Source organism: Suillus fuscotomentosus (assembly GCF_016647785.1).
Source record: "Suillus fuscotomentosus strain FC203 chromosome Unknown F5891scaffold_7, whole genome shotgun sequence".
Classification (NCBI taxonomy): domain Eukaryota; kingdom Fungi; phylum Basidiomycota; class Agaricomycetes; order Boletales; family Suillaceae; genus Suillus; species Suillus fuscotomentosus.
In genome coordinates, this window is record NW_024539519.1 from 379,403 (window position 1) to 401,942 (window position 22,540).

At 47.9% G+C, this 22,540-nt stretch overlaps 9 protein-coding genes across 9 annotated transcripts; 6 read left to right on the forward strand and 3 right to left on the reverse strand.

Annotated features, from left to right (window-relative positions):
• Positions 1-4: 4 nt before the first annotated feature.
• Positions 5-3,409, reverse strand: F5891DRAFT_1102727 (uncharacterized protein). The gene is made up of 2 exons (XM_041363605.1): positions 2,816-3,409; positions 5-2,764 (listed from the first exon to the last, which is right to left on the reverse strand). Exons 1-2 carry the CDS (start codon positions 3,350-3,352, stop codon positions 218-220), a joined length of 3,084 nt encoding a protein of 1,027 aa, XP_041230859.1. The 5' UTR covers positions 3,353-3,409; the 3' UTR covers positions 5-217.
• A 20-nt stretch (positions 3,410-3,429) lies between these two features.
• F5891DRAFT_1008532 (Erg28 like protein-domain-containing protein) lies at positions 3,430-4,237 on the forward strand. Its single transcript, XM_041360546.1, has 5 exons — positions 3,430-3,498; positions 3,551-3,685; positions 3,743-3,833; positions 3,888-4,006; positions 4,062-4,237. Exons 1-5 carry the CDS (start codon positions 3,468-3,470, stop codon positions 4,112-4,114), a joined length of 429 nt encoding a protein of 142 aa, XP_041230860.1. The 5' UTR covers positions 3,430-3,467; the 3' UTR covers positions 4,115-4,237.
• Positions 4,238-6,076: 1,839 nt separating this feature from the next.
• Positions 6,077-8,410, forward strand: F5891DRAFT_1126082 (uncharacterized protein; the record flags this gene model as incomplete). The annotated part of the gene is made up of 4 exons (XM_041364044.1): positions 6,077-6,713; positions 6,775-6,920; positions 6,976-8,283; positions 8,336-8,410. The coding sequence occupies 4 exons, from the start codon at positions 6,077-6,079 to the stop codon at positions 8,408-8,410; spliced, it is 2,166 nt and encodes a 721-aa protein (XP_041230861.1).
• A 1,325-nt stretch (positions 8,411-9,735) lies between these two features.
• On the forward strand, positions 9,736-12,180 carry F5891DRAFT_944011 (calcium proton exchanger; the record flags this gene model as incomplete). The annotated part of the gene is made up of 18 exons (XM_041374518.1): positions 9,736-10,000; positions 10,056-10,090; positions 10,144-10,192; positions 10,247-10,278; positions 10,329-10,403; positions 10,458-10,465; positions 10,524-10,542; positions 10,598-10,643; positions 10,692-10,718; positions 10,767-10,832; positions 10,889-11,031; positions 11,091-11,112; positions 11,162-11,457; positions 11,512-11,706; positions 11,757-11,779; positions 11,835-11,920; positions 11,977-12,042; positions 12,092-12,180. 18 exons carry the CDS (start codon positions 9,736-9,738, stop codon positions 12,178-12,180), a joined length of 1,542 nt encoding a protein of 513 aa, XP_041230862.1.
• Positions 12,181-12,905: 725 nt separating this feature from the next.
• On the reverse strand, positions 12,906-14,248 carry F5891DRAFT_944096 (hydroxysteroid dehydrogenase; the record flags this gene model as incomplete). Its single annotated transcript, XM_041374524.1, has 9 exons — positions 12,906-12,991; positions 13,048-13,121; positions 13,171-13,243; positions 13,294-13,345; positions 13,409-13,436; positions 13,491-13,587; positions 13,645-13,796; positions 13,848-13,927; positions 13,982-14,248. 9 exons carry the CDS (start codon positions 14,246-14,248, stop codon positions 12,906-12,908), a joined length of 909 nt encoding a protein of 302 aa, XP_041230863.1.
• Positions 14,249-14,337: 89 nt separating this feature from the next.
• Positions 14,338-15,732, forward strand: F5891DRAFT_1170355 (uncharacterized protein; the record flags this gene model as incomplete). The annotated part of the gene is made up of 5 exons (XM_041365505.1): positions 14,338-14,721; positions 14,756-14,879; positions 14,936-15,022; positions 15,169-15,358; positions 15,437-15,732. The coding sequence occupies exons 1-5, from the start codon at positions 14,630-14,632 to the stop codon at positions 15,730-15,732; spliced, it is 789 nt and encodes a 262-aa protein (XP_041230864.1). The 5' UTR covers positions 14,338-14,629.
• A 410-nt stretch (positions 15,733-16,142) lies between these two features.
• F5891DRAFT_1008590 (autophagy-related protein 17) lies at positions 16,143-18,288 on the reverse strand. Its single transcript, XM_041360547.1, has 9 exons — positions 18,008-18,288; positions 17,890-17,952; positions 17,507-17,830; positions 17,215-17,455; positions 17,085-17,163; positions 16,905-17,031; positions 16,662-16,854; positions 16,432-16,595; positions 16,143-16,381 (listed from the first exon to the last, which is right to left on the reverse strand). The coding sequence occupies exons 1-9, from the start codon at positions 18,212-18,214 to the stop codon at positions 16,325-16,327; spliced, it is 1,455 nt and encodes a 484-aa protein (XP_041230865.1). The 5' UTR covers positions 18,215-18,288; the 3' UTR covers positions 16,143-16,324.
• An 11-nt stretch (positions 18,289-18,299) lies between these two features.
• F5891DRAFT_683139 (uncharacterized protein) lies at positions 18,300-19,671 on the forward strand. The gene is made up of 3 exons (XM_041372777.1): positions 18,300-18,876; positions 18,935-19,558; positions 19,625-19,671. The coding sequence occupies exons 1-2, from the start codon at positions 18,394-18,396 to the stop codon at positions 19,367-19,369; spliced, it is 918 nt and encodes a 305-aa protein (XP_041230866.1). The 5' UTR covers positions 18,300-18,393; the 3' UTR covers positions 19,370-19,558; positions 19,625-19,671.
• A 1,351-nt stretch (positions 19,672-21,022) lies between these two features.
• On the forward strand, positions 21,023-22,387 carry F5891DRAFT_1253162 (uncharacterized protein; the record flags this gene model as incomplete). The annotated part of the gene is made up of 5 exons (XM_041369918.1): positions 21,023-21,196; positions 21,250-21,290; positions 21,351-21,436; positions 21,491-21,565; positions 21,622-22,387. 5 exons carry the CDS (start codon positions 21,023-21,025, stop codon positions 22,125-22,127), a joined length of 882 nt encoding a protein of 293 aa, XP_041230867.1. The 3' UTR covers positions 22,128-22,387.
• Positions 22,388-22,540: the final 153 nt, after the last annotated feature.

Genomic DNA, 22,540 nt, shown 5'->3' on the forward strand with positions numbered 1-22,540 from the left:
CTGCGCATGTGCTGTGTGACTTATTGACACCGAGCTTAACTTCGTGGCAATGACTAAATTGATCCGTTGTGCTCATATGCATTCCATCAGATCCTTCTGGGTAGGAAAATAGACGACAGGTATCGGAAGTACTCATGTACAATACAAACAACGAAAAAGCAGCAAGAAAACAAGGGGTGTAGGTAAATAGGATAGCAAAAAAAATTCCTAGAATAATTCAAGATTTGGGTACTTTCGCAGTCTGCGCAATTCTCCTCAACGTATCCTTCTCAGCCTCCATATGTTGTATCAGCATTCCATCTAATCTCTTCGATGACTCGGCCAGTGCTTGTTGCTCCTTCTGCCAGCGACGCACATTCTCGGATCCGGATGTGTCCGGCTGCTGCGGTGCCGAGGCGTCGACTGTGAGATGTTCTTGTGAGTGCTGCGTAAGCGTGAGATGGGTGAGAGAGTTTGGCGACGCCTTGACATCTGTAAAGTATGGAGTTTTTTGCAGGATGTTGCTGACAGGCTTGTGCCGCTCGGTTGGGCTTCCTTGAGAATGCAGCTCATTCCTGGCAATGTTGGGACTAGAGCGATTGCTTGAATGCACAAGTGATGGATGGGGAGAGGTTTCAGGATCTCGGTACACAGTCATATCTTGGTCCATGTCACTTCTACTATCCTCAGAATCGTCCAAGTCGTCCATAGCATTCGGATGGTTCTGGATGTGGTCAAAGAAGGTAGCTGGCGATGAGGGAGGTGGCGCAGAGTGAATGCCAGACGCAAAGCTGTCAATAGAAACATTGATTTCAAGCGGCAGAGGTAAATGACTTTGGGTACCACTGTTGCTGGGCATGGGAGAAAATGATTTAAAGGAGTGAAAAGTGCCTTGGCTAGAGGACGAATTATTAAGCGACAATGCTTCATGGAGTCGTGAAGGTCTGGGCTGGTTGGTATTGTTCCCCGAACGATGCGGCGGAGGTGATAGAGCAATGCCTACTATCGATGAAGAAGGTCTAGGTGGTGGGGACATGGTAGAGAAACGAGGAATTGAGGCAGGCGGCGACATTGAGGAGTCTCGTGAGTGTGACAAAGGGTCGATGGGAAGTGACTGGAAGTTTTGGGAATAATAGCCATTTGACCATCTATCCCTAAAGGCGGACGCAGTTGGAGACGGTTGAGAGTACTCTGAAAACGATGGCCGACGCCCACCGTCGGTTGCTGGCACTGAGATTGCCAAGGAAGGACGAGACCGAATGTCATCGAAGGCGGTCGAATCATCCGTAAACCGAGAGAAACCAGTCAGTGCAGTCATCCTGCTCATCCGATGCGAGGGGGGAGGGGATACACTTAATGATGGCAGCAGTGGCGGACTCATCATGGATGATGTTCTCCTTGATTCATAGAAATCGGAGAGCATGGGCGAAGAACAGGATTTGCGAAGTGTTCGGCGCAGCTCTGTAGAACCTGCTGGAAGATGGGTTTGTGAATGAGAGTACTGAGTATCTCCAAGTTGTCGGCGAGGAGGCGGCGCAAGAGGGGTTTGAGGGACCGGGGTCTCTGCTCGGAGAGGAGTATAGCTGGATAATCGCACATTTTCCCGAGCTGGAAGACGCGCAACAAGATCTCTATCAGAAGGTGCGCCTACGGTGTGTGTTGGTGGCTCAGGCTCTTCAAGGTGATCAACTATCGGATTCTCGAGAATTTTCTTGTCTAGCATTTTCCGCGGGTTTATGAGAGCGCGCTGATATAGTGACTCTGACGAGCGCAGATGGTGTGGTGACCTCGTCGGGGTGGACGGAGCCGTGGACAATGACACAACAGACGTTACTGTTGAATTGTTGAGTGAGTGTCCAACAGCTTGGTGCAGCAAAGCCTTTCTCCACGCATCCTCTCGTGGATCAAGACTAATGGAATGTCCAGGACTACCTGCGGGAGGTAAGCGTTCGGCTAACACGGCTGCGCCCACAGAGTCTTCAATTCCTAGTCCATGAAGTGCCGAAGCTTGCAAGGCTAAAGTGTAGTTGGCTGACGGGGGAGGCACGTCAACTGCTTCCGTAGGATCAATGATCCCATCAAACACATCAACCTTGGGTTTTCGCATACCCCTATCGCGGTCCGGAGGAACGTCTCGACCCTTCAAGTCTATCTCTGCTTGCTTTGCAGCAGCGACAAGATCATCCATTTGCTCACGGACAACAACCACACGTGCAAGGTGCTGGACATTCTTCGGGGATCGGAACGTTTGAGGTGCTCCACGTGGGATGTAACCGGACACGGTCGTAGAATCTGATGTCACTCTCAACATCGGAGATCCATCGAAGGAGTCTGGGCTAGCGGGTTTAGATTTGGATTTTCCAACTCGGAAATAATCCAGAAATGCAGGAGTGGTTGCTTTTTTGGATGTGTTTGTATACGGTGCAAAATCGGCCGGACGTGGTTTGGAGTGTGCGGGAGGAAGGAAGTAGTTGTTCTTCACGAGCAACTGAAGACGATATGAGACATCGTCTGCATTGAATTCCTGCACCCTCATTGGTTCGTCAATGTCGAGAACTGGAATAACAACGCCATGGTCATGTGTTGTCGGTGAGAGGGGAGAAGGAGGTGACTCGGTCCCGATTGAGGTAGTAAGAGGATAAAGTGAAGAAGATGTAGATGATTGTTGCGTTAGCAGGGAGTCACGAACGCTACTTCGCACATGGTCGCTGTCAGTGGGATTTGGACGGAAGGCAGACGGGGGAGACGTCAACATTGCTTTATTTCCGCGACCTTTTCCCTTTATCTAGAACCTCGTGAGCTCCATTCGTCAAAGAAAATGGACTGTTAAACTCACAGGAATAGTTGAAGTGAATCCTGCTAGCGATTTGGAACCCGGTTGACTGTCAGCGGGGGCTGAAGGCCCATCATGCTTCATGACCACGCGCAAATCACTCCCTACACCACCGAACGTTCCTCTACTCCGTTCTAAATGCGGTTGCCAGTTCGCGGGACTCGAGACCGGACTTATGGTTGTTTCGAATCGCGTAGTAACCGGAGACAGTACACGTTCGGAAGAATCAGTCTTGACCGGACTGGGAAATGGTTCTGCGCTATTCGCAGCTGAGATGTCCAGCACCTGATCTTCTTCTGCATGGGTATCATCTGGCCTAGACTCTGTAATTATCGTCCGTGTTCGTTTCCTTGTCGTCCGCGAACGGCGACTTAAACTAGCACCACTACTGCTAATGGTGCTCGCGAGTGAATTCGAGCGTGATGTCCCAGGAAATTTAGAGGAGGAGGGTTCTTGCATGGGTTTCGTCGCTGGCTCATTCGTCCAGGACAAAGTACCAGAGCCGTTACGGGGACAACACAAACCAGATCTGCAAAACATCCAAAAAGTAAAAGGAAACTTACATAAGCCTATACATGCTGCACGTGCACCGTGTTTAATGTCACTCTCAGTTTCAACCGTGCAACTTCACTACTATCCTTTATAAACTGATAAGATGGCTACTCAGAGTCAGGTGCTGCTGGAATGTGAGTGAAAACATGTTTTTGCTCTATGGCAATCTCAAAAACTTGGCATTAGACCTCCCCAAGTCCGAAGGCCTTTTGCCTAAATGGCAGCTTGTAGTCGCCACAATTGCTGTGTTCAACACTATTCAGAACTTTACGACACTAAAGCTGACCCGCAGGCTCTATGCTGGCGTTCCGTCTACCTCAAGTATATGATCTTTCATTGAGGCCAGAATTTGACTCACGCTTATCTTTGTCCTTCCAGTAACAGCACTACAGGCTCGCACGTTTGCAGTTTGGACATTGATATCAGCGGTCATACGAGGATATGCTGCGTATAACATCAACAACAAAACGTGGGTTATTTTTCTCGTGCGAAGCTACAATGGTGAACCTCGGACCTAACTTAGGATTTATGACATGGCTCTCCTCACGTACCTTATCGCATTTGGGCACTTCACCTCTGAGATTTGCTTCTTCCGCACAGCTAAAATCAATCTACCCGTCCTGAGTCCTGTGATTGTCTCTAGTACGTGTCCTTTGTTAGTATTTTTCCATTACGCATACTCACCTGCGCATGACAGCTGCATCACTGATTTGGATGTTGAGACAGTACGATTTCTATGTCGCACCTTAACCTGACTATATATGATGAATACCGAGGTCCATATCACTTCCATGTGTCTGTTGTGCACATTGCAAATTCAATTGTTATGCAAGCCAGTGAATTATGTGGCAATCAATGTCAATATTTCGCCACCGCTCCGAGCGTTTCCAAGCTCGTGGCCGTCCTGTGACCCCATTAGTCTAAGAGCATCTCTGAGACGTGGCATTTAATCGATCTCTACCTGCCCCCACCTGCTCGTCAAGCTTAAAGCTCGAAGGGGAACCTATGGTCACACCAACCCTGTAACCAAGTGTGCATTAAGAGTGTCTGTTGCACTCAGATGCCAGCACAACAACTAGCCGATCGAGCGTCATCCTTGCACTCGTTGTGGAAAACTCGTCAGGTTGCACGTCATCCTGGATCCCTGAGTGGTCCGATTGCATACAAATTAAGTTCGAAGTCACGACAATACGTGGACTATGGTGTGACAGCAGGACCCTGATGATCTCTACCGAGGGCTACCCCACCAGACCTGATTCAGGAGTAGTCAGTTTTGGGGTGGACCGGAGGTGGATGCTAAGGAGGCATAACTGTGACCCCCCCCCCCCCCCCCTCTCTGCCTCTCTCTCTTTTTGGAGGTGGATGGTGGCGGGGCCTCGAAAAAAAAATTCGTACTTTTACATGAAATTTTGCTCCAGCCTTGCTTTGTGAATCGTGATGCTGATAATGTACACTAGTACTTTAACTACTCGTCTTCATAAAATTCTATCATCTCCGTTGCTCTACTTTGTCCTGGGCGAACATCTATGGTTTTGATTGCGCCCAATAATTTTGAGAGTTCAGGGCACAAGCTTCTTGATTCTTGAAGTCATCTTGTCCCGTGTCAAGCACTCGATTGTAGCGTAACGATTTTGGAGACGACTAGAGTGACCATAGATATATTATTGTAGAGGATAAGCACGAAACACTTCACATGCAGTGCCACGAGCAAGCTGCTGCTAATGCAAGGTTACTGCCAGATGACCATGGGGGTGATGTCATTGACGCTCGAAAAGTTTGAGTTTGATGTATCTGAGAGTGTGGTGATAGTCGAGGCACACTAGAATTCAACGGCAATAACTTTTGATACAAAGTTGACATATTTTGATGACTTACGATAATTGTGTCTCCTAGATTACACTCGGCCGATACATGAAAAAGGTCGTATGTCGGAGGGGTGGACTCCTAATAGACCCCCGGCTTATCGGAAGTGGTCAGTCCAGCAACGAATTTTAGAGCTCTTAGGCCCTTTGACCCCGCCGGAGATGGACCAAGGGCGGCCCTTACTATAGTAGTGTAAGGAAGGGTCCTGTGAAAGCCGAACATGTCGACGGGTGACAGCTAGACATGTCGATTTATGGTGCCAGCGATCATTCTGTGCATTCAATGACAAATGATGGCTCAAAACGAGACCTCGCACCAGCAAACAAAATGATCGTATCAAATTATGCGTGGCAGTAGTCAAGTCCCTTTATATTGGCTCGTGGGATCATTGCGTGGTCCAGTCCGTTGAGGTATTGCGACGAGATGGTGTGACGTCGCGCCTAAATAACATTCGTTGCCCCGATCAGGGCCGATATGCAAAACAAGCTCCATACCAGAAGATCCGTGGACCTTCGGTGGTACGAGGAGGCCGATGCAAAAAGTAGTCTAGTAAGTTTCGTCACTATTTGAAAATTAGTATGGCATCCGTGAGTCGTGGAGTGGTCGAACGAACGTTAACTTGGCCAACGTGTCGGTAGCTCATCAATTCGAACGCTGGCGTGCTCTAAAGATACCGCAAACGTAAATGATGGTTTCCCCCGCATTACATAATTGGGGTCAGTGCAATAAGGATTGCCGAGCAGTATATAAGTAGTGTTCCACATTCTTCAATTGTGACTCATTCGACAATTCAACGAGTTTTCTCATCCCGGCTTTCGTGCTACTCCTTCCTTGCTTTGTATAATTTCTATGTGTGCTATACTGCAATACCCCCCTGAACTGCTATTCACTATATGCGAATATATTTATGCAGCCGGCTTACCACCTTCCGAGTATGCCAGTTCTCTCGATCCACTCGCAATTGGCGAGTTTGGAGCGCCAACTGCCCTACCTTCTTCTATGCCACCCCCAAATTGGAGCGAGCCAGAAGCACGAAAAACCCTTTCTCATCTCTGTTTGGTAAACCATGCGTGGTATGAAGCTGCTAAGCCATGGCTGTGGCACAAAATCGAGGTTCGTCTGCCCAGGAGTTGGCTCGCTCTCCTAGACGAGATCACAACAGACACCGAAGACGATGAAAAGGCTGCCTTGGCCGTCAAAGAATCTATTCAAGCAGCCACTCACGCTGCTCTAGCTAGTAGCGCTGTGCGTACTGGCGCATCTTCTGACGAGGATGCAGTTAGGAAGTGGAAGGAAAGCATCATGGAGTCTTTGAGTGGCCCAGATGGTTCCATTCCTCCAGAGCTGTTGACGCCTCCAGCATCTCGCGACTCAAGTCCCAGACGTATTAGGCCAAAGAGTAAAAGCCCGGCTCGGTGGAAGATCATGAGGACAATCAGTGACGCCGTTCAAAATGTTATGGATCTTACTGAACCCGGGGTTTATGGTGAGTTTCTCACCTGTCTTACTCTACATTCTAGCATAATTGACATGTGTTGCGTCTGCAGTCCCGAGGCTTCATGATCCTCGTCCTGGTCGGTTTGTCCGTCATCTAGACTTCAATCACTTTCGTACCATCGGAATGCGTCGTTCCGTAGAAGACACTGCGACTAGTCGTTTCGTGACCGGCGAACGTGTTGAAGCATTTCTGAAGGTTTGACATTCTTCCATTGCCCACCATTCTTCCATTGACTGACCATTTGATGCAGGAACTTCCAAACCTAACTGCTTTCGGCGCCACGGAGTACATGGATGGTGCTCTGTCGTTGCCCGTTCTAAACGAACTTTTGCTTCGTGGTTCTGCTTCGAGAGGAGGGGGTCGCCCCACTCGTGGACGAGGAATCGTGACAGAAGATCCAGAAGAAGAGGACCGCGAAAGAAGGAGAGAGTGCAAGGACCTTCAGGCCATGGACCTTACTGGCTGCGTCAGCGCAGTTTTTGTAAGCGCCCTGACAGAGTTCGTCAACACGCATCTTCTTCAAGAGGATGAACAGTCTAGTGGAAGTGACGATGAAAGTCGACGTCAGATTAGACGTGCTCGTGCTCGGTTTATGCAAGAAGAGCCACTCACATTTCCAGGGCTTCAGCGCCTTGGACTTCGTGGCGTGAAATCGATTCAATCTCGAATCCTGATGCCTTTTGTCCTCGCATTCCCTTCCCTTACTCACCTTGATCTCTCCGCTACCCGAGTCGCACCGGAATTACTTACTGCTCTCAGGGGCTCAACCGTTCGCCTGCATTCGCTTGCGCTGGCTCGGTGTGTTCACCTAACTGGGTCCTGTATCAGAGATTTCCTCGTTCATGCACCGGCAGCAGCGCGAATCCGGGAACTCACGCTATATGGTGACCAAACATTCCCATCTCCCCTCACCACGGATGATCTTATGGAAATAATATCTTCTGCCCCGTGTTTCACCTCTGGTGAACTTACCTACCTTGATCTCTCAAGCGCACCTGTGACTAAAGAGCTTCTCGTTGACGTCTGCAAGCCGCAGCCAAAGCTGCGTTCGCTTGGTCTATCATATATTCCTGATCTAGAATTAAACGTCATCGCTCAATTTTTAAAGAGCAAAGCTGTGAATGTTGAGGTACTCACGCTTGTCCAGACTAGTCCTGATCTAGATTGGGGCAGGGTTGGGCCTGGCGCACCTCGAGGCTCAGCACAACAGGCGATGATGGCTTTACACACTCAAATTATCGGGCCGCTGTGCACGCCCCCCTACATGTCCACTCTACGTTCGCAGGCGGTTGTAATACCTCCTTATCCTACGCGACTTCGGGTGATTGAGCTTTCCGCACCTGCCCTTGCTGCCCTCGGCGCTGGCGCCGCATCCTGGAGAATAATAAGAAGTAAAGGTGGTCGAGGCTGGTATGTCGACACGGCCAGTGGCTGGGTTGGCGCGGGGCTGCAACGAAACCTTCCCAAAGCGCATCCATTTCGTGTTCAAATGTGTCGCCTAGCAGATGCTAATGGAAACGTAAATAGCGGCATTGGATGGCACGCGAGAAAGATGGAAGTGAGTACTTACTTCTCATGTCCGCTGGGAACGGCACGCTGACTTTTTATAGGTTTTACATGGTTGTGGCATGTTGGGACGTGAGGACGGCTTGTACGGTGCTGTGTCGTTTGCTTATCAGGGATAGTTGGGAATCCTTTGGATATCCTGTCGACGTTTTCCATTACCAGCCGTTGACGGCTTCATAAGCATTGGGTTGTGTGTACTCTAGGAGCAATGTCTGTGTTATTTTCTTCATACACCAGCGAATTTACCCCACTAGTCATTTCATGTACTGGATTAATTAGTGCCCTTGGGAGGGCTGAATGTTAATATGGTTGTTTGTTTAACAGGGATCGTTACAGTGATGCAGTTAATGCAACGTACTCCAAAATAGTGGAACGGTCTCGACATGCATAGTTACTGAGGGAATCGTCACGATTGTTCAAACGAACATGCGCATAAGTTGTGAATGAGAAGTGCGTGAAGGTTGTGGGGTCAATGACGTCGAGTTCAATCATATTATATGTCATCCTTGTGTCATTGAATCGAATTGTTGTTCATGGCGCATGGACTTAATGTTTGAAGCGGACTGCGGAGCGACACTGAATGGCAATTGGCTGCACCGCACCGTTCCTGCCACGACCAAAGACGGGCGGTGAATATTCGAATATTGCTGGTGAATATGCTGGACTAGGGAGTCCTGTTATGTCGCCCACTTGAACATGCCGACGCTGCTATGCTTGAAGGAGCCAGCGGTCTTTGCGAACGCCTGAAAATTCACACTAAGAGTTAGAGTTGCACCACACCTGCATGCGCTCACCTACGAGGGCCGATGTCCTGGTCCTGTTTGTGATTGTGACTAAGTTAGTAGAGACTGACTCCGAATTTCCGATCGCAGGTTGCCGTCGGCTGACACTGCCAGTGACGGCGACTACAATTTTTGCGTTGAATGTCCCTTGAAGCTTGAAGTACTGGTATTGTTCTATGTGCTCCAATAGTTGTCCACTGTGAACATTCCAAGTAGCAATCCTATTAATGTGAAGTGCTGGTGCTTGATGAGACGGGTATAAGTATGTTGTGGCTCCACGCCACCGGCTAGACTCCCATTGATTACGTATCAGGATTGTCCCGGCCCACCGTCATATAGAAATCTATATAGAAGCCTTTATAAACGATTCAGACATAGTGGGCTGTGCTACCACCACACCTTCGCTGGCTTGTTTAAGAGCAACAAAAACAATTGCTACAGCCTTCTGAAACAGCAAGTACTACTACTAGTAGTACTAGTCGACAGCAATCCCCACTCGACAAGTTCACAGCATTTGGACATTCTTCGATACACTTCAACTCAACTCAACTCAACTCAACTGCGACTTGCTGTACAATGATGTGTACGTACGATTCGTGTTGCTTATTAAACACAACTGACCCGATCTATTACATTCCTCAGCATCCGACCTTCCTGTCCAAATGGACAGGTCTTCAGATGATGGCAGGTTCTCAACAGAAAGAATTATCCGCAGGCACACTGCCACGGATAACCACATCCGACTGCCGCAAGAGCTATCCCATGCCAACCTGGGGCGTAGAAAAAGCACGAGTGATATCGGTCGTGAAAAAATGGCCTTTTTACCCACTTTACGAAGAGCTGCAACGTTGATGTTCACCCCGGAGAAAACAATCGCCAAACCCCCCAATACCTGGAGAAGCATTCAAGCCATCATCGTTTCATCATGTAAGGGGAGACTCTTCCGCAGCACATAGGATTGTGTTGATATTTACTTGCGTAGGGTTCAACATTCTGCTGGTGTTTATTCCCATATCTGTATGTCATGTTCGTGTCAGTTTCAATCATCCCTGACCAGTCATTGTTTGAAGTGGGCAATCAACTTTGCTCTCCCTGATCAACAGAGCTTAATCTTTGTCTGTGAGTTGACAAGTCGCCTTTGAAATTTCCGGATACTACAACGTGCTGCCGTAGTGACGTTTCTTGCCATCATACCATTGGCCAAGGTGACTACAAGCTCGCCTTTTGTAGTTGTATCACACTGAGCCACTAGCAGCTCCTGGCGTTCGCTACAGACGAACTCTCCATAAGGGTTGGCCAAACTTTGGCAGGTCTTCTTAATGCTACACTGGTTCGTACATCACCGACTATTTCACGATTCCAATCTAACGACTGCAAATTCTAGGGAAATGCGTCAGTTAAAAGTTGTTTCTGTCGGCCATTATCTAACTATTTGTGCTTTCTTCCACAGCGTCGAACTTATCGTTTCTGTACGTTCTCATGTTAGCAAACTCTCACGGCGAGATGCTGAAGTTCACACTCTAGATTATCGCCCTCACAAAATGCGAACTCACGATCGTCCAGTCCTCCTGTATGTTTTCTTATCTCCTTGCGACCCTAGACTCACAGTTACTTTCAGTGGTGGGATCTATTTTGAGCAATCTTCGTATGTATTCTTGCCTTCCGTATTTGAAATTAATTGACCACACACCAGTCTTGGTGCTGGGAATGTGCTTCTTTGCCGGAGGAATGCGCTTTTCAGAACAGGGTTTTGGGCAAAGTATGTTTGTAGCTGGTTCCGAAATGTTGAATGTTGATTCTTACTTTTGTGGACAGGTGCTGTGCAACTAAATTCGTCACTACTTACCATTAGCGTCATTGCTGTTTTGCTGCCTGGCGCTTTCCACATGGCATTGCAGGGCCAGCCTGCATATAGTGAACTCTCGACAGATTACAACATACTAAAGACCAGCCACGGTGTACGTGTCTGATGTCTCGAAATGCGTAAAATTATTCTCACACCCCCGCTCTCATCCAGGTTGCCATCATTCTCCTTTTCAGTAGGTCAACCAAAGCACAGCTGGCAATAACCTAATCATCCTCGTCTAGTTTACGGTTCATATCTGGTGTTCCAACTGTTTTCACATAAAGCCCTCTATCACTCAAGTGGCCCGGACATACAACAGTCAAAAGGCTATGAGGGCGAGAATCCATGGCTAAGGTTGAGACTTTACCGTCGTAAAAATGCTAAACTTGCACAATCCCCTCCACTGGCGTGTAACGACGAAGTTGCGCCTGCTGAAGATAGCGACTTAGAGCATGCATCTGCGTCTATGGAGGACACTGAGGTAGAACCAGATATGAGTGTCCCTGTGTCCCTTGGGCTCCTGGTCGTTGTAACTGTGGTACGTGCCACTGCCTGTACTGACAACAATCATTTAAAGTTGTTCTCGCTCTAGTTGGTAGCTGTTACCGCGGAGTTCCTTGTCGATTCGATCAACGGTTTGACTGCATCTGGGGCCATCGGTAAAGAGTTTGTTGCCGTGATCTTGCTTCCCATAGTCGGTAATGCAGCGGAACATGTTACTGCTGTCACAGTGTCCGTGAAGGACAAACTAACTCTGAGCTTGGGTGTTGCTGTTGGATCAAGTATCGTGCGTTTGTTTGCCCACATGTCTTTATGAGATAGCTGATCGATCTCTAGCAAATTGCACTCTTCGTTATACCGTACGTCTCCTTGTCGTGTCTGCTGCCGCTAGTTTTCACCATTCGTGTTTTGCAGGTTCATTGTGACGCTCGCTTGGATTATGGGTAAACAATTGACGCTCCTCTTCGATCCGTTGGAATCGATCGTGCTATTCTTGTCTGGTGCGTACAAATGTTTCAACACGATGGCACAATGTTCAAACGAATCCGTTTATCAGTCATCACCGTGAACTACGTTGTACAGGACGGCAAGTCAAATTGGTTGGAGGGCATGATTCTCATGTGTAAGTCCCAGTTGCATCTTGGCCCGCGTTTGTGCTCACCACTGTGCAGGTTTATACTTGATCGTGGCCGTCACCTTCTGGTTTTACCCTGGTACGTCGCCGACTAAAATGTCTGTAAATTGCCGAGGTGCTAAGTAGTTCTCTTTTAGGCACCTCAGGCATCTTTGCGTGTTAGAAAGGATAATGGGGCTGACACTGCATTGGCTATTCTCCCGCATGTGGCTTACGACCATGAATACATACCGGATCTTCAGAAAACTAATGACCAACACAACCGTACCACTCCTTTCAGTACATTCCTCGGGCCTAATACAAGACATAAGTCTAAGACCAACAAACGTTAATGGTCCCCACCCATCCCTGCCCACGATCTTGATACCTATTGAACGAACGATATTATATTGACTGACTTCCTGACCACTAGACATTGTGTCATTGTTCCTATCCATGTCATGTGTTCTTTTCGCTGTGCTGGATGTGTACTTATGGGTGCCCTGCTGCAAAGACTTGCTCCGGTCTAGTCTGAACAGGAGTTTGGTCCAAAGTACTACGTCTAATTTGCCGGTGTACGTAAATTATTGAAGACTTAGCAGTTTTTGGCTAGCACAATATATTTATAAGAATAACCCTTCGATCGGTCCTTCTACTGTGTTTATAGTAGCAACTCTGGAAATACAATATTAGCACAATCTTGTCCTTCGTCTTCCTTTGTGAATTGACACATCATACATAATGATCAAATCTCTTCGCGTTCTCACCCTCGACAGACCCTGTGTACAACTGACCGTAAGCACGCTTCGTGCTAGCGTCAAACCTTGACGTCTGACACTGGATCACCATACTAATCTGCGTTACGTACCGCATCAAAGCTTCGCCATCATATCGGTATCGATAAGTGTCACTGCGGCTGCGGCCAGCACTGTGGTTCCTCGCTCCTTTGTCTTAGCAGCTGTGAAAGAAGGCTCGACGTCGACACCTGAAAGAGAAAGTGTATATCGGACATACAGAATATTACTTTGTTGCCTGTCTTCCACATCTCCGTCACAAGCGTCTCACCAGGGAATACTACACCGGAGAAACTGCGGTTATGTGAGCACAGCATCTGAGCATAATAGGAACAGCGCTCACCGAACTTTAATATCTTCGTAGGCACCAAAAGATTGTAGAACATGCTTTGCTGCAATCCCCATGAAGCATAGACCTAAAATGAGTTTAGTATGCCATAGCCCAGGCATAGAATTCGGATATTACCATGAAGAATGGGTTGATCGAACCCGCCGATTGCCGCGAAGCTAGGATCAATCTGTGTGTTGGAGATAAAGACTACTTGAACCTCGAGTAATTGCATCATATCTGTACGACTTACGTGTAAAGGATTATAGTCACCACTTAGTCTACATACTAGGATCAGAAAAGCGAGAAGATACAGCCATATATTGAACTCTGACCTGTAAAGTGCAGCTTGCGAGGCGCTCGTCTTCTCTTCGATCACAGCATCAGGTTGACGATTTGGGGGTGTATTTACGGCGGTTGCAGCGCCTCGATCTGCAGCAAACTCAGATAAGCCTGAATACGCTGGTGTTCGAATAGAAACTTCAATACCTCTGCCAGAACGTTTGCCACCGAAGCCGCCGGCCCCTCGAATGAAGACCGTTATTTGGTTTTCGAAGATCACGTTACCTGTGGTTACATCCTTCGTGTACACTATGGTGGTGACCGAAGCAGCCTTGCCCTTGTCCAGGACTTCCAAGAGCCTGTGCAGCGAAATTGGGATTGGCGCGAGGATGACGCGAATATACACAAACCTGGTTTCATTTACAAAGTTTCCCTCTGTGGGTATAGGGCCTTTGATAGCCAGATACTGTTCGCCATGAAGAAGCTTAGCCTGACTCGTTATTAAGTTCCCGGGAGTACATTGAATTCTATCAGGGTGCCTCACAGGATTGAAGTTCGGCAGCCAGCCTAGTGAAACACCAGAACTGGCTGCAAATTGCGGGATCACTCCAAACGTTGGAAGTGCCCCAAACTCCTCGTGGCTTTCATAAGTCCATTGCAGGTCTTTAGCTGTCGCGCCGACGCCAAGGTTGTAGAGAATGACATCGCGTTCGGTGTAGCTGAACTCATGGTCTTCGGGCTTGTCTTTCTTAGCGTCGGCAACGAGTTGGGAGTCCTCTGGGTCGGCGAAGACGTCTGGTAGTGTGGACATGTGGGAAGAGTACTAAAGACGAACTGCAATCAGAATCACATGCTATATAATTACTACACGTTGTTAACGGTGCTTACTAACATTGTTCAATTACTTTCGCCTGGATCGACCATCATAAATATGGCCTTCGGTATACTTGACCTTCAAAAAATCTGCTCGATATATCACTCCCGTTTACGTTGACGCCTCAAGCTTGAGCTCGGAGGATTGAATGTACTCGTCAGAATCGAGTCCCCTAGCTTGGATTATCTGTACCTTTTGTTACGGTGGCTAATAATTCAGTGACCCGTGCGCAGTTTAGTACGAGCTCGAGTACGTATTTGCACTGTGCAAGATACAGTCAACTGCAAACGCCAACGCGCCATTAGACGACCGACCATCATGATCTCCGATGGCACCAACATTTCGTCAGCTTGCAGCTTAACCAACCTCTTCTCTCCACCAGCGCAATATAGAGCAAGCTTACCTTGCCGGTGAGTAGAGTTTCCCTCGCTGCTCTAATGCCAGGTTCACTGACGCACCTTTTCACTTAGCTTTCCTGCCTCTTTCCTTCCATCTAATTCCGAACCCAGAGCCCGCGCACCTGCATAAGGAGGCTCACTACCAATCACCGGGCCCACACCTCGTCACGGTAAGTATTTTTCCAGCCACTCTCTCATATATTTCTGCCTTCCCATCACCATCCAGCCACATGTGAAGCTGCGCTCGACTGCGCCATCGACACGGTTGTGCTGTCAGTTGGCAATGGACGTTGTGTCGAAGGAATTGGTAGATGTGAGTGCTCTCAAATTTTTTGAGTTCCGAGTCTTTGCTTTCTGTTGTGTTTGTGGGGCTCTTTTTTCGAATGTCGGATACCACGCTCATCTGATTCATTTGCCAGCGTGGGCTTCGACCCACTGACTTTATTTCTATGTCTACAGAATGTCACGGCGGTGCGCTGGAGCATTCAATATCAACAGCTTCGTAATATCGATCCAACGTCCTCTACTTCACCGCTACGTCTTCAACGACGGAGGCTCGTGACTGTTTGCACGCTTCTGACACTCGTGTGCACGTGTTCACATTTGTTCGCGCTCGCGTCTGCACTTGCCTGCGCATGTTGGTACTTGGGTGGGTATTGTTTTCAGTATCTATATTTCATGTTTGTAGAATAGCTAATTCAATACCATTTGTATGTATTACCTGCAGGTACGGGTTTTTGCCAGGATGGCTCCCAGTACCCAGAATTTACCTGTGCAGATCGATTTGCTACCCCGGGTCTTGTGTGGGATAGATTTTCTACAACTGTCGTGCAGCTAACACGAAGAGACAGTGCTGCTCGCAGTTCACCAACCATAAACTTATGCGATAATCGCGTAGACTTTCAGACAGGATGCGAGCACCAAAAATGGGCGATCCATACCATTATCATGCTTCAATATATCCGTAACCGCATTGTTTATGAGGTGTCGTATAAGAAAAGGGAACATGCGGTAGCTGACTGAGCAAACACCGGACTGCAGTGGATTTCAGGACGACAACCATAATGGTTTGAAGGGCGTACATAGATCTTAAATGCCGTGCGTGCCGTGACTTGGCACGTTCCAGCAAAAAAACGTACCACCAACAGTCAGTGCCACTGCCCAAAGGTAGTAAGCAGCTCCGGTGGTCCGAGGATGTTATGCGCAAGTCGGGTCTCCGTTATCTGGCCGCGGCGTCAGGACCCACAGAGATGCCGTAGTGATTGTGACTCGAATGGATGGTTCGGTGGTCCTAATCGAGCGTGTACTTTCAAATCCAGGATAGGAGGGTAAGTATCACTGGATGTGTCGAAAGATGGCTTCAACGAGTCCTTATGTGTAGGGCATGTTACAATGGACGTCATGAAGACTTCACTCTTGACGCTACAGTGAATCCGGTATCAATTAGCTTTTACTCTTCTTTAAGATGCACACACGGTTTAGATCATCCTGATGCCAAATACCATATGGGTGTGAGCTAGGAGGAAGGTTCAAATCAGTTGTGTTATGTAGCTAAACTGGGCGAGGGCAACGTTAGGCTGATTTATCCGTGTAAGTATACAATATGTGGAACGTTCTACACACTCTCAGTACCGGCTGATGACACATCTACCACGACCAACTTCTCCTTTGCCTGTAAAGGGTTCACTAATGATCGTAAGCATGAGTATCGGCATTACTAACCTGCGCCAGGAGATCGCTTTCTACCTCAGGCAGGCTCTCCCGCACATCCCCTTCTCGAGGCACAACATCCCATCTCGTTGGTGGATTCTCGATACACAAGCAGATGTCCTCTGGGATATGTCGTCCATGCTCCGCATTGAAATCTTCTCTTACCTGACGTTCTTCTGAATAATATTATCACTCCTTCAGCTACCCCAAGAGGCGACCAGAAAGAGGCGATCAAGGCTGACCTTCAGTCATTGCCCTTAATTCCAGGATCATCCCTTCGACAACCTTTTCTACTGCTTCTTTGTACTGTCTTCTCCTTCCAATCTCAACAAGGAGTTTCTTGAACGAAGTTTGGTACTGGATAAAACGGTGATGAAGGTCTTCCACGATGAGAAGTCGCTCCTGGAGCCCGTCGAGAAGCTCTTGGCAATCATTCTGTCAAAAGATCAAATACTGACTTCAGTATATATAATATCAAATGTTACCTCGACATCTTGTTGCTTCTGCAACATGTCAGACATGATCTCACTTAGCTCGTCAAGGTTATCGAGAGTTGAAGATTGCGTGGTGAGTCGTTCTTGAGCAGTTGTCTGTGCTGTCACCAGTTGTTGGCTAGGCAGAACATAAGAATGCCACATCATGCGCATAGCAAAATACTAGCTTACTGAGTATCTTCAATCGAGAGTACTTGTTCTTCTAGCTCAGCCATGATAGAAGGTAGCTCTTCCGTATCACGGTTCATGTCTTCAACACGTAAGTCAAAAGCTGAAGACCAGACACTGCGCAATTCAATACCTTGTAAATCCTCCTCGCCAAATATCTCTCCAGCTTCGCTTTCTTTCAATGCGTCTGCCATTTGCTCATAGTGGGAAGTAAGACTACTGAGGTGGCGTGCCATGAGCTCCGAAGGCTGCTGCTGTGCATTCAATATGTCCTCTATTGAAGGTACGTTATTAGACGATGGAAGAGACTCGCGGATGGACGATATAGCAGCCGAGAGTGTTTCTGGGTAATCATACGTTGAAGCCATAATATCCTTTTCGCAGATTGAGTGGGGTGTTCTCCTGAACATGCAGACAAAACTCACGTCTAGCCTTGTTCTGTCACTCTCTAGTGTGTCCAGTACGTTTTCAATAGCACTCTCATCCACGAAGTCGCGCAGTGTCTTCCACTTGGTCCGGTCTGCGTTCTTGCCGTGACGGTCGAATGGGTTATCCCGCACAGTGGCGGAAGGGCTCTGCTGTGCATTAAAAAGTGCATTGCCATTCTTGCCATCAATGGAGTGTTGACTTCCGAACAGGGAAGAACCAGAGGAAGACTGGTGGAAACCAGGTGGTACTAGCTGTGCCCCTAGGGACTCGAGGATATTGTCGAGGGCCTCAGTACGTTTCGAGCGCACAACATCCCATGCCTATATAGATTACTGTGTAGAAATGTCACAAGTTCGATACACGGGGAAGCGCCACACACCTTAACTTGCTTATCCAGCTGAGCACGCTTATACTCAATACTCTTAGCAACATTCGCCGCAAGCTAGAATCGCTAAATCCCTAGTATCAAGTTGAATTTGGGGGCAACAATAACGCACCTTGAGCTGCTCAAGGACGGCCTCTGTGATCCACTTAACTTTCGCGTCCAGTGTAAGCACGTCTAGCGAACATTGCGCGGACGCGTTTGAAAGACTATTAGCCTTGGAACAAAGTTGTTGGCCGTGTTGAAGTGCTTTCTTAGATTGTAGAACTAGAGAAACGAGATGAGGCTGCTCTGTTTGCTGTCCCGGTGTTGGGGAGGCCATGTCAGGACGTGGGCCCAGGCTGTTGAGGTCGTCACCAAAGGCTTCCAGCGGTGTGGCTGTGCTAGTATTATGTATGACTCACAGTCACTAGCCAGATCATCAAGTACCAGTTAACCGCCACCCTAGTTACTAGTAGAAGCTCAATTTCGCTTTGGTATCTTTATCTCTTATACTCAATCATGCGTTCAACCGCGCTCTGCTCGACTTGCTCATCGTGTCTTCCACCCAAAGCTGCCCCAGACTTATTTATGACCAAATGCTGCGCTCGCCCCATCTGTCCAACCTGTCTCAGCTCAAACCCTCGCCTAAGGAGCTATAATCCCTGCTTGTCCTGTTTGGGCGGCGTGGGCGTGGTTAGCTCGGCTCTCCTACAGAACATCCGCGCCGCAAATAATGACACAGTGCAGGATGAAGATATCTTCATTCTTGGGGATGATGAAGACGATGAAGACGAAGCTCACGAGCTTGCTTCAGTGTCACCGATCTCCGGACCCCCTCCGCCTGCATATTCGTCGTCATTATCCAGCCTAAACAATGAATCGATGCTCACCACGCAGACTAGCGATACATCCGCGGGACATGCGGAAGATTGTATCCCCTCTAGATATTACATCAATTCTAGGGACACACTACAGGGGATTGCTCTCCGCTATGGTGCTAATGTAAGATACGCTGTGCGCACTAATAGCCAACACTTACATATGGCATGCCATCGTAAAGGGTCGGGAATTGTGCCATTTGAATAACCTACCCCCAAGCACCCTTTCTACTACCCCTCATCTACTCCATACTCGCACTTTTATCGTCCTCCCACCCTCCGCCAACTCTCACTCTGTTACGCGTGATGCGGATCTGGATGCAGAAGCGAGGCGCGTCCGCGAGAAAGCCGAGAAGCGTTTGCAAATGCTGACGAAAGAGGTAGACTGGCGTGTGGCGAAAGCATACGTGGCTCTGGCAGATGATCCTGACGAAGAAGCCACGTATGGCTTCAAGTGCAAAGAAAGTGGCGCCATTGGTGCCAGCACCTTGGAAGCACGTGCAGCTGATCAGTACCTAGAAGATCAGGAATGGGAAGAGGAACAGAGAAGAGCTGGCAAACGCATCTCGTTGAAATCGCTATCACTCCTTCGAGACAAAGTTGTCGCATACACATGAGAGCGCCTCTATCGTTCATGGCATTTTGTGCATGACCCATGCGAATCCTTGTGGAAGCCAGGTCAGCGGAGGCCCCAACTTGTCCGGATGCTGTCCTCGTTGCCAGTAATATCAATCTTACAGATTTATGCGCAAAGTTGTCAATCCCTTGTCGACTGCTGAGGACACCAGTACATTTTCGTAGGCAAGGTGATTTATTCAAATTATACTTCCTGTATGTCGTACTATACATATATATTGAGACCTTCACTGCAGGTTGCCAATAAGAAGACATAACGACCTGGTTGGCATCCTGAACCAACCTCCAGGAAAACATGGTACTGGTCAAGTTTCAACCGTCCATATAGGGGCTATTGGCTTAATGTGCATGGCGCATTCACCTACTCATTTATCCAAGGTTCGGTGAATTAGAAGATGCTATCGTGGCTATAAGTGACATACACGAGACTAACCACGACTTCAGATTACAGTATGACGTGAAACATTGACCCACACCGTGTGTGACCGCAACCGACTCGAACTCGGATTCTGTTGCTGCTCCGGTCACTCATAAAAAGTATCTGCAGAGAAACTTCAGATGTCGCAAAAGCTTATCAGGAGCTGTCAAAATTTAAGACGCACGGGGGGCAGAATTCTAGAAAGCTCTTGTAGGGAAATTTTGACGAGCTCAGTATACCGAATTCGAAATCCATGTGTACGTATATACTTAGGCCGCCACTGGCAACCCTGAGCAAAATAGGAAAAGGCCGGCAATTTAACGCTCAAGCCAGCCGGAGATCCATAGCTGGCTGAGCGCTGATCCATAGTGAGTCTTTAAATTTTTTTGAAGGCTGGTACAGATAGATTACGTCAGGTCATTCGCTGCTGCAACTTGAAGGATCTCTTCCCGCCTCTTTGGTCCCGCCTTTCCCTTCGAGTCTTAAACCCATCTGGTCAATTTGTTGGTAAATAATCGTATCGCCGGGTGGCCATCACAATCTACCGCCTGCTATGGCGGGGACCTCAAGCTCCTTCACTTCAAACCCATCTATCTGAATCGTTCCAGAACTCTCGACTCCCTCCTCAGGCTACGCACGCTGCGCTTCCACAAATGACAAGTCGCGGTCACACTATCTATGCTTCACAGCACATCCGGTTTCACGCCGCGAATACAAATAGCTATACCTTTTAAAGTTCCTTTCCTCTTCCGAAATTTATTGCTTCGTTGTGTAGGCTTGGCGCGTCGACGTGTGTCACGCCGTTTGGAAACAAATTAATCTCACATATGTACCCACCGATTAATTGTACGTACTTATTGATCAGTCTGAACGATCATGGCCATCTTGTTGAACACAGGTTTCGCAGAAATTACTAACACACAAGTCACTTTTCACGCCTGCAACAACGATACAGCTCAATTTAAACGGCATGCTTGACAGGTCTTAAAGGTGCGTTTCCCTCATCTACAGATGAGATCCCACTAATAGTGAATTCTAGGATAGCTTGCTTTACCCAGATAGGTAGCCCTCACTGCTGTAACTTGCCCTAGTAAGTACTAGAAGGGACGTTTCATCGGATCCAATTGTGCTTCGAGACGAAACAAAGATGTAAAAGAAGGCCTGCAAGTAAACACATTGCATCTTTTACTTCCTTTCCCTCTGTCTCTTTCTCATGATGTTTCGCGACATTGAACCTCTCGTAAAACCAATAATTCCATCTTTCCCCTTGGATGATTCATTATATTGTCTAGACCCTGAGGAGATTGCCTTCTTCAGGAGACATACTGGCATTCAAGATGAAGTGGACCTGAAAACACACATCATTGATGTGCAAAGGGAAGCATACAAGGTGCTCTGCGGTTTATCCGAAGATTGGTTGAATATACTTATCGCAAATTATAGGTAGCTCCCTATGCTTGTATCCGAGGATTTGATTTCTTGCAGTGAGTTGTCACCTAGACTCGCGAAAAGGATAGTTACTCACATTGGTGACGTCGTCGTAGCCAAACCATGTCTAAACTACATATTTACGACCACATTTTGAAGCGTGGTTCTGAAGGAGCAATATTACTCGATGTCGGTTCTTGTCGTAAGTAGATGACCCCCTTAGATCTTGCATGTCACTCCTGATTTACTCTCGCAGTTGGTGCCGATGTTAGGAAGGCAGTTGAAGATGGATTTCCGGCCCATAACATCATTGCTTCTGACATTAAAGAAGGTTGGTTCCTTCAAAATATCTTCTCCCTGTCGCTAACAAAGTACTTTGGATAATAGCATTCTCCGAGTTGGGACGCAAACTCTTTAAATCGAGCTTGGAGCCGATTTTATTTATACCTGGCGACATATTTGACCCCGCATTTCTATCGATTTCGCAGCCAGCTAGGTTTGTCCCGGAGAGTGCGATACCGGACATTCAAACGCTGCGGTCACTAAACGACCTTCACGGTCGCGTCGGTATCATCCACGCTTCCAAGCTATTTCATCTATTCGACGAGCAGAAGCAACTTGAACTTGCTCGCGCTTTGGGAGGCTTGCTATCCTGCGAATCTGGCTCCACAATCTGCGGTACTCAGTCAATTGCATTGGAGAAAGGCATCGTTCATCACACAGTGCTAGGCATTGATATTTCCTGCTTTTACCACTCCCGAGAAACTTGGATGAGTTTGTGGGATGGCATCGTGTTTAAAAAGGGCGAGGTAAAGGTTGAGACAACAACATCCACCGTTGATGTGGGCGGCGTTACTTTTCGCCTTTTACATTGGTCTGTTACGAGACTGTGAGGATTTTGTCCATTCACGGAAGAGCATGTCTATTTACAGAAGTACATGACTCGGACCAGTCCAGACCTTCCACTTACTCTACTTACTAAGTAGTATTTACCCAACAATTGCTAGAAACAACACACTCGCCCTTGCAACAATAACACGCAGTCTTATGCATCGCCAACTCATGAGCGTTTGCACGTTCTCTGAATCGACTTGAAAACCGGCCAATAATGAATGAGTTTCTTCCCATAATCCGCAGGAGCACTCAGATCCTTTCTGGCCGACACCGTCGGCTCCTTCGAGTTCGGCGGGAGTTCCTGCCAGTGCGAGCAATGGTTGTTACTATTCTTCCTCTGTAGTCTAATGAGGTCGATCAAGCGACACGCATCCGTGCCCATCTCACGAGGTAGGCCATGAGGATGAGGCTT

What these genes read in the sequence shown, in the direction of transcription:
- F5891DRAFT_1102727 (XM_041363605.1), bottom strand. Translation starts at nt 3,352, where the DNA reads ATGTTTTGCAGATCTGGTTTGTGTTGTCCCCGTAACGGCTCTGGTACT. An exon ending in GATTCACTTCAACTATTCCT is followed by an intron (nt 2,765 to 2,815) that starts GTGAGTTTAACA and finishes ACGAGGTTCTAG; the next exon opens with ATAAAGGGAAAAGGTCGCGG.
- F5891DRAFT_1008590 (XM_041360547.1), bottom strand. Translation starts at nt 18,214, where the DNA reads ATGGCCTCCCCAACACCGGGACAGCAAACAGAGCAGCCTCATCTCGTT. An exon ending in TGGCGAGGAGGATTTACAAG is followed by an intron (nt 17,164 to 17,214) that starts GTATTGAATTGC and finishes TACGTGTTGAAG; the next exon opens with ACATGAACCGTGATACGGAA. An exon ending in ATTAAGGGCAATGACTGAAG is followed by an intron (nt 16,596 to 16,661) that starts GTCAGCCTTGAT and finishes AATATTATTCAG; the next exon opens with AAGAACGTCAGGTAAGAGAA.
- F5891DRAFT_683139 (XM_041372777.1), top strand. Translation starts at nt 18,394, where the DNA reads ATGCGTTCAACCGCGCTCTGCTCGACTTGCTCATCGTGTCTTCCACCC. An exon ending in CTCTCCGCTATGGTGCTAAT is followed by an intron (nt 18,877 to 18,934) that starts GTAAGATACGCT and finishes GCCATCGTAAAG; the next exon opens with GGTCGGGAATTGTGCCATTT.
- F5891DRAFT_1008532 (XM_041360546.1), top strand. Translation starts at nt 3,468, where the DNA reads ATGGCTACTCAGAGTCAGGTGCTGCTGGAAT. An exon ending in TGGCGTTCCGTCTACCTCAA is followed by an intron (nt 3,686 to 3,742) that starts GTATATGATCTT and finishes TTGTCCTTCCAG; the next exon opens with TAACAGCACTACAGGCTCGC. An exon ending in GAGTCCTGTGATTGTCTCTA is followed by an intron (nt 4,007 to 4,061) that starts GTACGTGTCCTT and finishes TGCGCATGACAG; the next exon opens with CTGCATCACTGATTTGGATG.